Below are 15,000 nucleotides of genomic sequence, written 5' to 3'. Positions count from 1 at the left end.
GGGTTCCGTCAAGGCCGCTCTACTGGTGATCTTCTGGCTTTCCTTACTGAGTCTTGGTCATCCTCTTTTAGAGACTTTGGTGAAACTTTTGCTGTTGCCTTGGACATATCAAAAGCCTTTGATAGAGTCTGGCACAAAGCTTTGATTTCCAAACTACCCTCCTACGGTTTCTATCCTTCTCTCTGTAACTTCATCTCAAGTTTCCTTTCTGACCGTTCTATTGCTGCTGTGGTAGACGGTCACTGTTCTTCTCCTAAATCTATTAACAGTGGTGTTCCTCAGGGTTCTGTCCTGTCACCCACTCTCTTCTTATTATTCATTAATGATCTTCTAAACCAAACTTCTTGTCCTATCCACTCCTATGCTGATGATACCACCCTGCACTTTTCCACGTCTTTTCATAGACGTCCAACCCTTCAGGAGGTAAACATATCACGCAGGGAAGCCACAGAACGCCTGACTTCTGATCTTTCTAAAATTTCTGATTGGGGCAGAGCAAACTTGGTATTGTTCAATGCCTCAAAAACTCAATTCCTCCATCTATCAACTCGACACAATCTTCCAGACAACTATCCCCTCTTCTTCAATGACACTCAACTGTCCCCCTCTTCTACACTGAACATCCTCGGTCTGTCCTTTACTTATAATCTGAACTGGAAACTTCACATCTCATCTCTAGCTAAAACAGCTTCTATGAAGTTAGGTGTTCTGAGACGTCTCCGCCAGTTTTTCTCACCCCCCCAGCTGCTAACTCTGAACAAGGGCCTTATCCGTCCATGTATGGAGTATGCTTCACATGTCTGGGGGGGTTCCACTCATACTGCTCTTCTAGACAGGGTGGAATCAAAAGCTTTTCGTCTCATCAACTCCTCTCCTCTAACTGACTGTCTTCAGCCCCTCTCTCACCGCCGCAATGTTGCATATCTAGCTGTCTTCTACCGCTATTTTCATGCCAACTGCTCTTCTGATCTTGCTAACTGCATGCCTCCCCTCCTTCTGTGGCCTCGCTGCACAAGACTTTCTTCTTTCTCTCACCCCTATTCTGTCCACCTCTCTAACGCAAGAGTTAACCAGTATTCTCAATCATTCATCCCTTTCTCTGGTAAACTCTGGAACTCCCTGCCTTCTGTATTTCCACCTTCCTATGACTTGAATTCCTTCAAGAGGGAGGTTTCAAGACACTTATCCACCAATTTTTGACCACTGCTTTGACCCTTTTATGGGACTGGCATTTCAGTGGGCATTTTTTTTTATTAGATTTTTGTTGCCCTTGGCCAGTATCCTTCCTACATAAAAAAAAAAAAAAAAAAAAAAAAATATATATATATATATATATATATATATATATATATATATATATATATATATATATATATATATATATATATATATATATATATATATATATATATATATATATATATATATACACACACACACACACACATGGTGTCTTCAAAAAGTATCTGACCTTTGGCCAAAAAAAAAGTAATATTAAAAACTTTTTTGTGTGTGTAGGAGGGACACTGGCCAAGGGCAACAGAAATCCAATAATAAAAAAAAAAGCCCACTGAGATGCCAGTCCCAGAAAAGGGTCCAAAGCGGTAGTCAAAAATTGTTTTGAAACCTCCCTCTTGAAGGAATTCATGGGAAGTCATAGAAAGGTGGAAATACAGAAGCAGGCAGGAAGTTCCAGAGTTTACCAGAAAAAGGGAAGAATGATTGAGAATACTGGTTAACTCTTGCATTAGAGAGGTGGACAGAATAGGTGTGAGAGAAAGAAGAAAGTCTTGTGCGGTGAGGCTGCAGGAGGAGGGGAGGCATGCAGTTAGTAAGATCAGAAGAGCAGTTAGTATGAAAATAGTGGTAGAAGACAGCTAGAGATGCAACATTGTGGCGATGAGACAAGACAGTCAGTTAGAAGAGAGGAGTTGATGAGACGAAAAGCTGTTGATTCCACCCTGTCTAGAAGAGCGGTATGAATGGAACCCCCCCCCCCCAGACATGTGAAGCATACTCCATACATGGACGGTTAAGGCCCTTGTACAGAGTTAGCAGCTGGGGGGATGAGAAAAACTGGTGGAGATGTCTCAGAATGCCGAACTTCATAGAAACTGTTTTAGCAAGAGATGAGATGTGAAGTTTCCAGTTCAGATTATAAGTAAAGGACAGACCAAGGATGTTCAGTGTAGAAGACGGAACAGTTGAGTGTCATTGAAGAAGAAGGGATAGTTGTCTGGAAGATTGTGTCGAGAGATGGAGGAATTGAGTTTTTGAGGCATTGAACAAATACTTTTTTTGGGGATGCTGTAGAGATGTGTTGTTGAATTTTGCTTAATATCCTTTGTTGACTGAAATTTTCTCCCTTTGAGTGTATTTTTGAACTTTGGTAATAGCCAAAAGTCACATGGAGCCAAGTTTGAGGAGTAGGAAGCCTGATGAGCAAGTGTGTGTTATGCTTGATGAGGAATGCATAGATGACATGGATAGAATGAGTGGATGTGTTGTCATGGTGGAGTTGGCAGTTCTTTACTACCCACAGGTTGGGTCATTTTTGCCACACAGCTTCACAAAGGTGGCAAAGAATCCCCAGGTAGTATTCTTTGTTAAATGTCTGACTTTGTGGTGCATATTCATGGTGCACAGTACCTCTCTAGTCAAAAAACAGGTCATCATCAGTTTAACATTGCTGCACACCTGTCTTGCTTTCTTTGCTCTTGGCGATGATGGATGCTTCCATTGGGATGATTGCAGTTTTGTTTCAGGGTCATAGCCATACATCCATGTCTCACTGCCAGTGATGACAGTGTTCATGAAGCTTTGATCTTGATTAGCACACTCCAGTGTGTCCTGAGAGAATTCCTTTCTGTTTTCTTTCTGCTGGTCAGACAGCAACTTTGATACAAATTTGGCTGACACCCTCCTCATGAACAACTCTTATGTTATAATTGACTGAACTGACCCATAGCTGATTCCAACTTTGGTAACAATCTTCTCAATAGCCGCATGACAGTCTTCATGGACTTTTCCTCAAACCTTTGCAATCATTTTGTTGTTTCTGCTAGTCGATGATCTGCCACAACATGGCTCACTGTTCACTGAGGTGCGACCATCTTTGAACTGGTTGTACTACTCCTTTATTTGTGTTTTTCCTATAGCATCATCTCTAAAGGTCTTCTGAATCCTCTCAGTAGTTTGGGTTTGTGTATCACAAAGTTTTTGGCTGAATTTGATACAGTATCTTTGCTCAATGTACTCAATCATCTAGACTCAAAAGGAAAAATCACACACCATGCTCTTCATATCTATACTCAATGCATCACTATGGCTGACTGGTGCCACCTACAGGCACAAAAATTTTTGCGCATGCTCACTAAGGATAAAGCCACCTAATACCCATGCTGATTTTGCTCATGTATTATTACTTTGTGCTGACAAATTCAAAGTTCGACACTTTTTGACTATACCTTGTATGTGTGTGTGTGTGTGTGTGTGTGTGTGTATATATATATATATATATATATATATATATATATATATATATATATATATATATATATATATATATATATATATATATATATATATATATATATATATATATATATATATATATATATATATATATATATATATATATAAAATATTTGTGTTTCTTATAGTTAGCAAGGATGAGGTGCAGCGTGCCTATCTTCTTGTACACAATGCATCCAACCCAAAGCCCAAGAGCCTGTGTCATCCAGGGCTTCAGCTTTACCGTTCCTATCCACGAGCACTCTACCGCCCCATCACCCTTGATTCAGACGCCTTCTTGCCAGATATTAAGGTTTGTAAAGATTTGTGTAGATGAAATTATTATTTCACAATTTTCTAATTTATAATTTATTGTGTATGAATTACCTTCTGAAATTACTTATATTAGGAAGATGATTATTGTTTTTATGAGTACTTTAATACAGTTTTCTCAAAAGTTTTCAATTTAGAAAATATATGAAAAGTACATAAGCAAAAACACACGATATGGGTGAACTTTTACAACCTTTATTGATTTTGTGAAGACTCAAGGGAGAAGAGAGGTAGAGTATGGGAAGATGAATAGAGGAAGATAGATAACAATTAAGGATGGTATTGGATAGGGAAGGAGAGTTTACTTTTTCACCAGACTCTAACTTTTATAGTTTATTGTATTGTGAATTTGTTGTGTCAGGTGTAATTGGGTTGGCCCTTTTCAACAACAACAGCTGCAAGTGTTGTCACCATCTGACATTGGGGTCACAGATGATCACAACAACCAGCTCTGTGGTGGAGAGATCGTCTAAGGCCCTCACACCGTAAGATATGTAGAAGAGAGTGCCTTGGCCACACACCATGAAGATGTGTCTCCTTTATTCTCTTGAGGGTGTTTTAGTGTCCACAGTGACTCAGTGCCAAACAATAAGTAGTCCACATCGTGGCTCTGAACTGGGAATGTCCTGTCTTTGTGTGAACCCAATGATGCTCGGCACCCACTGTTGCTGTGTCACTGCTGCTCCCTAGCTCTGTGATTCCTGCTGGCCCATGTGGAGCAGTGTCCCAAAGTGGAATAAAGGGACAGCTGAATGTTTATCTGGCTGGGGCTGGCAATGCAATGAGGATGGCTAGTCCTGTTAATTACCCCTGAGCAGCTGTCATTCTCCATTGTACCTTATCCCAGGGGCACATGGGGCCAGGGACCTCCAACAAGCTGTGTGGTCCTGTGGGGCACCACCACTATCTATTGTCCAACTCAAGTGTTCACCTGTTCTGCCTCACCTCTATAGTACCATGGAGTATTCTTCTCTGCCCTCCAGCAATTTTGCAATGTCCCACACCCTTAGCAGTGTGCCTACCCCCTGTGGCTCTTCTTCCTGAGTTTTTAGGTTCCCTGGGGCATGGGAACATTGTGGAACACTCATTACAGGCATATTCAGGCCCTTCAGCTGAAGGAAACTACATAGTTATGGGTGATATGTTGACTCTGTCTTGGTGCATGACAAGAGGAGGGCTCAGGGACCCAAAGAAAGTTAAAGCCTCCATGAGGGGAAAGGAATGGTACCTCATGGCAAAACCTAGGGCTCACACTGACCTGGGGATAAAATCTTGTATCTCTGATGCTTCAGGGGCATCACTCATATCAAGAAAGTAAGAGGAGATAATGCCCAACCTGACACCTCAGGTTAAGATGATGTTGTTAGTATCATGCCATGCCAAGCAGCTGATTGTATTGAACTATAGATGGGTTGAGAGGGATCCACTGGAGGAGCCAATGACTTTCCCATTACACTTAGATTGAACTGTAAATGGATTGGAGATCCATTGGAGGAGCTAATGACTTTTTCCATTACACCCATAACAGGATATATTTTAAAATTTAGATCACTGATGCTAAGCATTTATGATTGTATTTTGTTGTCAGAGACACAATCACCCATTTTTATGTAGTTAAGCCCTAGATTTATTCAAATGCATGATTAGCAGCATGGTAATAATTCCATATCATTTGTTTATAGATTGTAAACTTGTTAAATTGTTTTTTAGCTCTTAAATTTGTGGTTGCATAATTCTGTTGCTCATTGCCAAACATCTTAACTGTTTCTCCCTGTTGGTACCAAACATATGTATTACTTAGGGAACTATTTTTGGGGAAAGTGGCTTTCTTTAGGAAACCTTGATTTTCATCAGCACAAGCATCAGAGTGATGCACTAATGAGTATTATGAATGTGTCAGCATGACACCAGAGCAGTGAAAAGATTTACTTTACCTCAACAAGATGCCTTGCCATTTAGCCACACATACACACAGATGCACACAAGCAAGAAGGAAATATTTGTTTAAGGAGAGGTGGAAGCCTTTCTACTGTGGGCATCCCCTTGTGGGATGATCCTGGAGGAAATAACATGTCTGAAAGATAATACATACATAAATAATGAGCTTATGTGGTACTTGCTGTGAGTGTGATTTGTACCTCTATAGTATAGTAGTATATCATCGCTCTGAAACTTAAAATGTAAGCAGTGCTTAATTCAAAGTTGCACAAGGTAAGTGCTTTACCATTTTCATGCTCATGTACTACATTAAATATTTGAAGATTTTGTATGTAGTAATTTGTAATTTGATTATCTTTACTCAGTATTTTTTATATGAACAAAGATTTCTCAGACATATAATTTTTTTAAGGAATTTGGTATGAAAGGCTTCTGTCTCATGTTCAGGTAGTGTTGCATTCATCATAACAGCAATTTCTCTCAAATGCTGTTGCTGATTTTTTTTATTTTTAATTTCTTATTTATATATATATATATTTTTTTTTTTTTCTTTACTTGGACTGCAGATGTGAATGTCGTGTTGCATTTTTTTTTTTTTTTTGCCTGGACTGTGGATGTGAATGTCAGTATTGTACACATGACTTCCTTACCATAATACATTTCCCTGACCATTATTATATGTTTATACTACTTGATATTGAGCAGAGGACTTTTCAGATCTTTCAGCTGTATGTAGGGGATCACTTAACAAAACATTTGTGAATGCAGTGCTGCATTCTGTATTTTATATACATATGGGGTGAGAAGAGGCAAAGCTGAATAATTTTCCCCTACACTAATTTAGGAAATATGAAAAACCTAAGAAAAGTTCATCCTAGGCACAGCTAATGCTTTTATTGGGTGACACAACTTTATGATGAGTATGTGGGTTTTTTATGTGGGTTTTTTTATATTGTTGCTGTGTATTGTAACAAATATTGTATTAAGTGTTGATTACTGTCATTTCATGCAAGGTCATGTGCCAATATGTTTCATGCCATCTATATTTGATGGTTTATAGTCATTTTTTTTTTTTTTTTTTTTTTTACATCACAGGCACATATTGAGAAACTCAGTGAGGCATGGACTTCTGCCTGCATTCCAGGACCCTGGTCTCTTGATCCAGCCACAGATTTGGAACTAAGTGAGGATTTAGTCTTTAAGAGAGAGTAGATGACTTAAAGAATGTCTAAGGTATCTTGCATTTTCAACATCTATAATTCAACTGCAGGACACTGGTCAAATATGCTTTGAAATATCAATGTTAATAATATCCATTGAAAATTGTACTTACTAAATTTTTACCAATATTGTTCACTCTGCATGGTTTCAGAGCAGCAACATCCTCATCTGTGCCATGCCTGTTTACGCCAAACTTGTCATGTAGATGATCCCTATGCTGGTTCTGGAGCTCTTACATGTCTCCTGGACCATGCTGCTGATGCTGCCATTGTCTCTGATGTGGACTTGAGGAAACTGAGAGTTACGGTAAGACTTTGGGGGAATATATGTAGGAAAAGAAATGCAGTAAGTGGCAAAATCGAAGGGTGATGTTTTGTAACTTATTGTAGGCCATGGATTTTGTGAACAATATAACTGAATATGTTTCTGGAATTGAAGGAAAGAAGATCATATGGATTGCCAGGATTTAATTGAAGGAATGTAGATGTCTATGAGAATTTTGAGAAGGATAAAATAATGAAGAGAATACATAGTTGAATGGGTAAAGTATTAAGTTGATTTGGGCATATGGTAGAAATGAGTGAGGACAATTTTGTGAAGAGAATGTACAGGAGTGAAATTGAATCTATGCTCAACAGAAAGATTGTTAAACACCTACCACTTCACAACCTTATATCTGATTGCTTGTATGGGGTTCTATCTTAGTAATTACACTGGTGATCTTCTGGCCTTCCTTACTGAGTCTTGGTTATCCTCTTTTAGGGATTTTGGTGAAACTTACTCAATTACCTTAGTGCCTGTCCACACCAGGAAACATAGTTTGGAAATGTTTGCAAATTATTTGCAGTTTGTAAACTTTGGAGACAGTTTGCAAATAGTTAGGAAACATGAAAAGCATTTTGGAAATAGTTTTGAAATATTTAAGTAACAGTTAAGAAATATTTGACATCTGTCTATTCACTCTGTCCAAGACAGAGTCCACTTCATCCACCCATCCATCAATTTATTCATCTATTCATCCATCTACCCACTTATTCATCCATCAGTTTATACATCCATCCATCCATCCACCATTTATCCATTCATCTATCCACTCATCTGATCATCCATGAAAATTGTTTCCAAACTCTTTGCAAACTTTGGAAACATCTGAGAAACAGTTTGGAAACATTGTTTACAAACAATGTTTCCTGGTGTGAATAGGTCTATAGACATATCAGAACCATTTTAGAGTATGGCATAAAGCTTTAATTTCCAAACTATCTTCTTACAGCTTCTATCTCTCTCTCTGTAACTTCATCTCAAGTTTCATGTCTGACTGTTCTATTGTTGCTATGGTAGATGGTCACTGCTCTTTTCCTAAGTCTTTAAACAATGGTGTTCCTCAGTGTTCTGTCCTGTCACCCACTGTCTTTCTGTTATACATCAGTGATCATCTAAGCCAAGCTTACTGTCCTATCCACTCCTATGCTGATGATACCACCCTGCATGTTTCAATATTTTTTCCTTGACATTCATCCCTTTGGAATTAGACAACTCATTTAGGGAAGCCATAGAATACCTGACTTCTTATCTTTCTAAAATTTCTCATTGGAACAGATGCCTCAATAATCCAGTTCCTCCATCTGTCAACTTAACACAATCTCCCTAATAAGTATCTTCTTCATTGACACTCAACTGTACATCTCTTCTACACTGAATATCCTCAGTTGGTCCTTTACCAATAATTTAAACTGAAACTCCACATCTTGTATTTTGCTAAAACAGTTTCTATGAAATTAGGTGTTCTGAGCCATCTCTGTCAGTTTTCTCACATCCCACCAGCTGCTAAGACTGTCCACCTATGTATGGAGTATGCTTCGTTTATATATGAGGGGCCTCCATTCATACTACTGTTTTGAACAGAGTGGAATCAAAACCATTTTATCTTGTCAACTTTTTTCATCCAACTGACTGTCTTTAGCATCTCTTTCTTCACTGCAGTAATGCATCTCTTGCTATCTTCTAGTGATACTTTGATCTTGTTAACTCTCTTTCTGTTCTTTTCTTTTTCTTTCCTTTTGGATGAAGATGGAAAATTTTTCTTGCCATGGTTACATGATTGAAGGAAGTTTGTGGTGTGAAACAGGATATTGTAGATATAGCCAGAACTGAAGGTAAATAAATAATAATTTACATCTATTAATATTATTAGTTTTTAATTACTTTTTCTGTGCGTGCTTTTCATATGTGGTATTGTTATTAATTTTACATGTGGGTATTGCAGAATCATGATGTTGAGAGGCTGTTTCACTACTGTCGTGGTAATGATGGAGGATCAATCCAGCCTCTTGGAGACTTGACTGGCTTGAGAGAAGAGCCCTGTAACTGGGGTAAGAGGCCTGTACCAGTCTTCATGTTTGCTTCCAGCTGCAACACCACAGAATGCCAAAGGTATGGTGTTTTGAATTTTATATAAATTTGTATACCTTAAAAACAGAGATATTTCCAAAACTGGATTATTCTTATTATGAGTCAAGTTTCTTGGACATATATAGATTAACATGTTAAAAACTTTCATTCAGATATGTATTTATATTTATTTATGACGTGGTTCAAAGTGTATGAGTGATGAAGTATAGAATTAGGGGGAAGATTTGGTCCAAATGTGTGTATAGCACATAAATTTATCTCCTCAGACAGAAAGAATGATATGCTTGAAAGCTGATATGTGAATATTTATGAAACTATTTGTTCCAGTCTTTAAAGAACTATAAATCATTCATGTTATTTTGTTATTGAAATAACACTTATGTCAGTAGATCTGAATTATATCTATTCTGATTAACATTTTACCTAAATTCATAGTGTGAAGAGAGTGCTAGATTCAAGCAGGATGTCTGAGGAACAAGGAAGAGTGATTGCTCCTGATAGGGATGAATGGTGAGCAGTTGTGAATGCTGTATGGCAGGCAGGTCCATCCATATGTGGTCTGATCAGCTCATCAGTTCAGATGCAAGAGAGAAAATGGGATCCATTTTTGTATAGCAAAGGTTAATAAGTTCTACTCTTGATCTCTGATGCAGAAATCATGGCATGCTGAGCAACTGATGCTCATACATTGTGGTCATTAAGAATTTATTCTCTTTCTCTGTAGAGTTCTAGAGGCTTAGAGGCCAAGATGTAATTTTTATTTATTCCTTGGAAATCTTTCTGTATGTAATTTTGAGAATTAATCTTTGTGGATGGATGCCTTGTCTCTGCTATCTTTCTTTGTGGAGGGTGTCTGGGTGTATACTTTGATAACAAGCCCATGGTCAGCCTTCTTTTAATTTAATGAATAAAGAAAAAAAACTAGTGAAGTGTTTCATAATTATAATTAGTTTCAGAATGGTAAAGAAACTATTTATTATCTCTAAAATGAGAAATTTGTAAAGGCTTCTACAAGTACCAAATTAATTTACTCAGTATTGTGGTGAGTTGAAGTGTTGTAGCCATATTTTCATGTTCAATTTTTTTTTTTTTTTCTTTTATTAGCATCATTGAATTTTTTATATCTTCACTGCAGTGGAGTATCATGAGTATGTAGTGTTTGAGTTGTGGAGCTGGAATGTATGTGGTGAGCATCAATACCAGCAGTCTTTGGTATACATGATTATGTAAAAATATTTCCCTAATTATTAACTTTCAGAAGCATACAAGTTCTTGCCATTCAAGCTCATGCTGTGGTGGAGACACTGAAGCTTCCACAAAAAACACAGATAACTCGACTAGACCGACCTCTCACCCCTTCTGCAATCATTGAAAAGGGTAAGGGTTTACTGTTCACAATACTTTAGATATGGACATTGTTTTATGTGATGCTATGATAATTTGTCACATGCTGTTATTAGGTAAGAGATATTTTAAAACCATTTTCTGATTTTTCATCTTTTGAATATATATTCTTAGCCATTTATGCATCAATATTAATTAAATAAGGACTCAGAAAGGAAGTCATCAGTATTCTAACATTACAGATATTTTCAAATTTTGCATTACAAACATTTTTAAATTTTTTTCTGAAATTTCAGCCTTTCCCATAAGAAGTTACCTTTGAATGCATTCACTCTTGACAATGAAGCAAAATAAAAGAAAGATGTTCTTATGTGGAAGACCACAGACTGGGCTTTTTCACATGTAAGGCATGTGTCTCTACAACAAAAACTGTTAGAGGAGATAGATTTCAAAAATACCATTTTAAAGGGGATGGCAGGTGCTTGTGTCAAAATGGGAGTGAGTGGGAGGAGTTTTGGACTGTAGTACTTATTTATATACTGGTCTTGACTTCCTCACAAAATTTTCATGACAAAATATTGAATAACAAAGATAAAAAAAAATTTGAAAATTAAGCTCACTGTTCTTTCCTCTATAACTTTTCTACTTCATTAATCTTAAGCTTCATTTCTACATTTGTTTCTCCCTCCACAGCAACATATGACCTAGATATTTGAAACATACCTCATGAAGCAGCCTAGTATTCCTCCTACCATCCTACCCTCCTACAATCTACTGTCATGACACACTCCATTATTTTTAGTCTCATTCATTCTCAGTTTTGTAGAATTGCATATAATCTGCAATTATGGTGGAACTTTAAAAAAAAATTTTCTACACAATAGAAAAGGATGTATTAGTATCCTTCAAGCATATCAACTCATTCTCCTTTTGCTGAAATATCCATTTAGAGTCTTTCCCTAATTAGGGACTTGTGGATTATTTTGTTATAGTTCTCCCTATAGTTCATTCCTGAGTTGCACCACTGAAAGTACTGCATACCTGTCTGTATTATTTTGGATTAAATTGATCTTTTTGTTATATCATTGGCTTCAGAATTAAAGTATATTTTATCCTGCAGCTGGGTATACCATTGATGACACTAGCAGACAGAAAGTAGTGAAGTTTTGTACTCGCAATGAAGATGAAATGGCCAAGTGTGAAGACCTGGCTATGGTGACTCAAGCCTTCGATGCGGGAAGTGGGATTGGTATTGGATGTGTACAAGAACAGACAAACTGGTTTTCACATATCTACTTTGGAAGTGCTGATGTCATCACTTTGGACAGTGGTGATGTGTACAAATTTGTCAAGTAAGTTTCAGTCCATTTTCATTTAGTTGTTTAGATATTTGTATCCAGTAAGCAGTTTCCTTTTCTTATTTTTGTTATTTAATATTTACTCATATTTATTTACCTAATAGAAATTGTATTACAGTCTAGTTTTACATGGATCTTTATTAAAATTTGATTCAGATTTGTAATAATGAAATGGCATTGTAGATGCCATCACATATATAAGGGATCAGGATGACAAATGATCCAGTCATTTACTCACTTTAATGCTATTAACCATTAATTTGACATCAGCATGAGGAGTATTGAAATACAATAAAACATTCACATGCACTTAAGGCACATAAACATCACAAAGAGATAGCATTCCATCATAATAAAGTGCAATATGATAACCAAAATACATATTGGTTTACGCCTTAGTAAGCATTCAGAATAATAGAGACGCAAATGCAATACATTTATAATAATTCTCAGTGTATTTTGACATGTAGCAGTTACTTAGACAGCTAATTAACTACAATGCAACACTAACAACTATGAGGGTCGTTTGAGGGTCTAGGGCTTATGGAGAGAACAGAGCGAGTCACACACCTCTCTCTCTGAAGACTGGGCCCAATCTGCCCCCTTCTGAGGCCACTGTACCAGATATGTGACCCCAGATGACCCATTTCTCAACAGAGTCGGCAGAATCCCTGTGTCTTATCTACCATATGCACCATTTCATTAACTTTACCACGTAAACACAATCCTCACTACCTCTCTACAGCTAAGCCCTCCACAGCTAGTTCCTCTCACAACTTCACTACTGCAATTAACTACTACAATGAATTAAGTTTTCTTAATTTCTACTCTTTCCTTAGTGTTACACATGCTTCATATTAGTCTCTCGCCATCAGCCTCACAGGACCTTGTGAGGCGACACAGCTAGCAACTACAGGCATTTTACCAATTCATTATGTACAGAAATAATTTCCTTATCATATGTGCATTAGTCTGCCTTGTATGCAAGTTCTCCTTACTGCTTCATAATCTTAGTCATAAGTGAGCCATTTTGAAAGTTTTATACTTTCTTAGTTATGGCATTCTAATGTTTTCTTTTCAATTAGCTATTAAGAGTCCTGATATATATATTGCAGATCTTGGTTTGCAATTATAAGCTAACCAGGAATATATGAGTCATGTGGTGGTACAGGGACTTGGTATCGAAACATTAGTTTTGAATATTTGATGTTGAAATTTATTTTATTTTTTTTATAAAAGTATTACATGACAAACATGATTTTTGTACATTAATGCAAAGTTCTTGACATTGCTTCCTAAATTCAACAAATAAAGCAAGTAAAATCAGTTTTGTAATATAAAAATAGAAAAAAGGAAAATGCCCTTGATTTTTATAAAATCAAGGTATTCATGTCTGATAAAAATAGTTTTCATATGAAAATTAATCATATGAATAATATACTATGTACGTCTTAACTTTTTCAAGTCAAGGACACGTCTACTGCGTCCTTGTACATTTCATACCATATATGATGACACGCTATCTGTGTCATGGCTCCATTTAGCCAGCATGGTGTTATTTTCTTCCCAGATATTGTACGATTGTTTTCTGAATGCAGTTCATACGTGATATGGTGTCTTATTTTGACTTTCAGTATTATTATTGTGCAAGAACATCAGAGTGTCTTGTACTTACAGTAACAATCAGTTCTAACAGAAAATAACATACCTACCCACCCACCCACCCACCCACACACACACACACACACACACACACACACACACACACACACACACACATACATGCATAGTAATAAATTACCATAAAATGTACAGGCTTGTGCTGTTTGTCACCCACATCTAGGAGAGGGAATGAGAAAATAAAAGGGAAACTGTTACAAATGAAGCTTTATATCTTATGTGATATGAACGAAAGTAGCTATTGTAGCTCAGTGAATATATATATATATATATATATATATATATATATATATATATATATATATATATATATATATATATATATATATATATATATATATATATATATATATATATATACAGGAACCTTGGTTACTGGACGCCTCCCTTTTCGAACAGTTCAGTTTTTTAACTAGATTTTAAGCTCATTATTGCTTCAGTTGTTGTACCATAATTCAGTTCTTGAACAAAGTTACTTGATTTCAAATATTAAAAGATATAGCAAAAGCTGCTGTTTCTTACTAATTTATAGTTTCTATAAACATCTATTTTGCTTTTATATATTTGGAGAATAGCTACAGAGTGTAAGACAGTAATTCGATCTTTAAAATAAGGTAAATGTGACCCTGTCGAAAAGCCTCCATGTAAACAAACAGTTTTCGGCGCTCAGGAGTAATCCCGAGGGACCTGTGGCTCTCTCGATGACCCCAATGCCGTCACTACTGCACAACTGCATTTTTCCAGTAGCTTTTCCCAGCAGCAAGATATCTAAGTGTTTTGATTACCTTCATTTTGGCGGTAAGTGGGTTACTCCTCTCTGTGTCCCTCTGTAAGGCTTCCCTCACTAGATCGGTCTACACAGTATCTTTTGATGATTTCTGTGTCACTAAGTTCATTCATTACATCCTTTCTAGATAAAAAATTTGTGAGCTGGAGATGTGAAGCAGCCATCTTGGGTGTGGGAGCGTGTCATAAGCTGATAAGACAGGGTAGACTGGTGTCTGGGAACGGATTAATCCATTTTACATTGATTCCTGTGGGGAAAATAGTTTCGATTTTTAACACTTTGGATTTTGAACAACATTCAGGAACAAATTAAGTTAGAGAACTGAGGTTCCACTGTGTGTATATATATATATATATATATATATATATATATATATATATATATATATATATATATATATATATATATATATAT

General features: G+C 36.6%; 1 protein-coding gene across 1 annotated transcript in view; it reads left to right on the top strand.

Moving 5' to 3' along the window:
• LOC135101555 (uncharacterized) overlaps positions 1–15,000 on the top strand; it is a 50,640-nt gene that overhangs the window by 6,549 nt on the left and 29,091 nt on the right. The window contains exons 5-10 of the mRNA XM_064005658.1: positions 3,663–3,826; positions 6,880–6,967; positions 7,157–7,311; positions 9,272–9,438; positions 10,676–10,794; positions 11,882–12,113. Coding sequence (XP_063861728.1) covers positions 3,663–3,826; positions 6,880–6,967; positions 7,157–7,311; positions 9,272–9,438; positions 10,676–10,794; positions 11,882–12,113 — 925 coding nt within the window. The remainder of the gene's footprint in view (positions 1–3,662; positions 3,827–6,879; positions 6,968–7,156; positions 7,312–9,271; positions 9,439–10,675; positions 10,795–11,881; positions 12,114–15,000) is intronic.

Source organism: Scylla paramamosain, chromosome 6 (genome assembly GCF_035594125.1).
Source record: "Scylla paramamosain isolate STU-SP2022 chromosome 6, ASM3559412v1, whole genome shotgun sequence".
Classification (NCBI taxonomy): Eukaryota; Metazoa; Arthropoda; class Malacostraca; order Decapoda; family Portunidae; genus Scylla; species Scylla paramamosain.
Note: the sequence above shows the minus strand (reverse complement) of the source record. Positions and strands in the feature narration are given on the sequence as shown.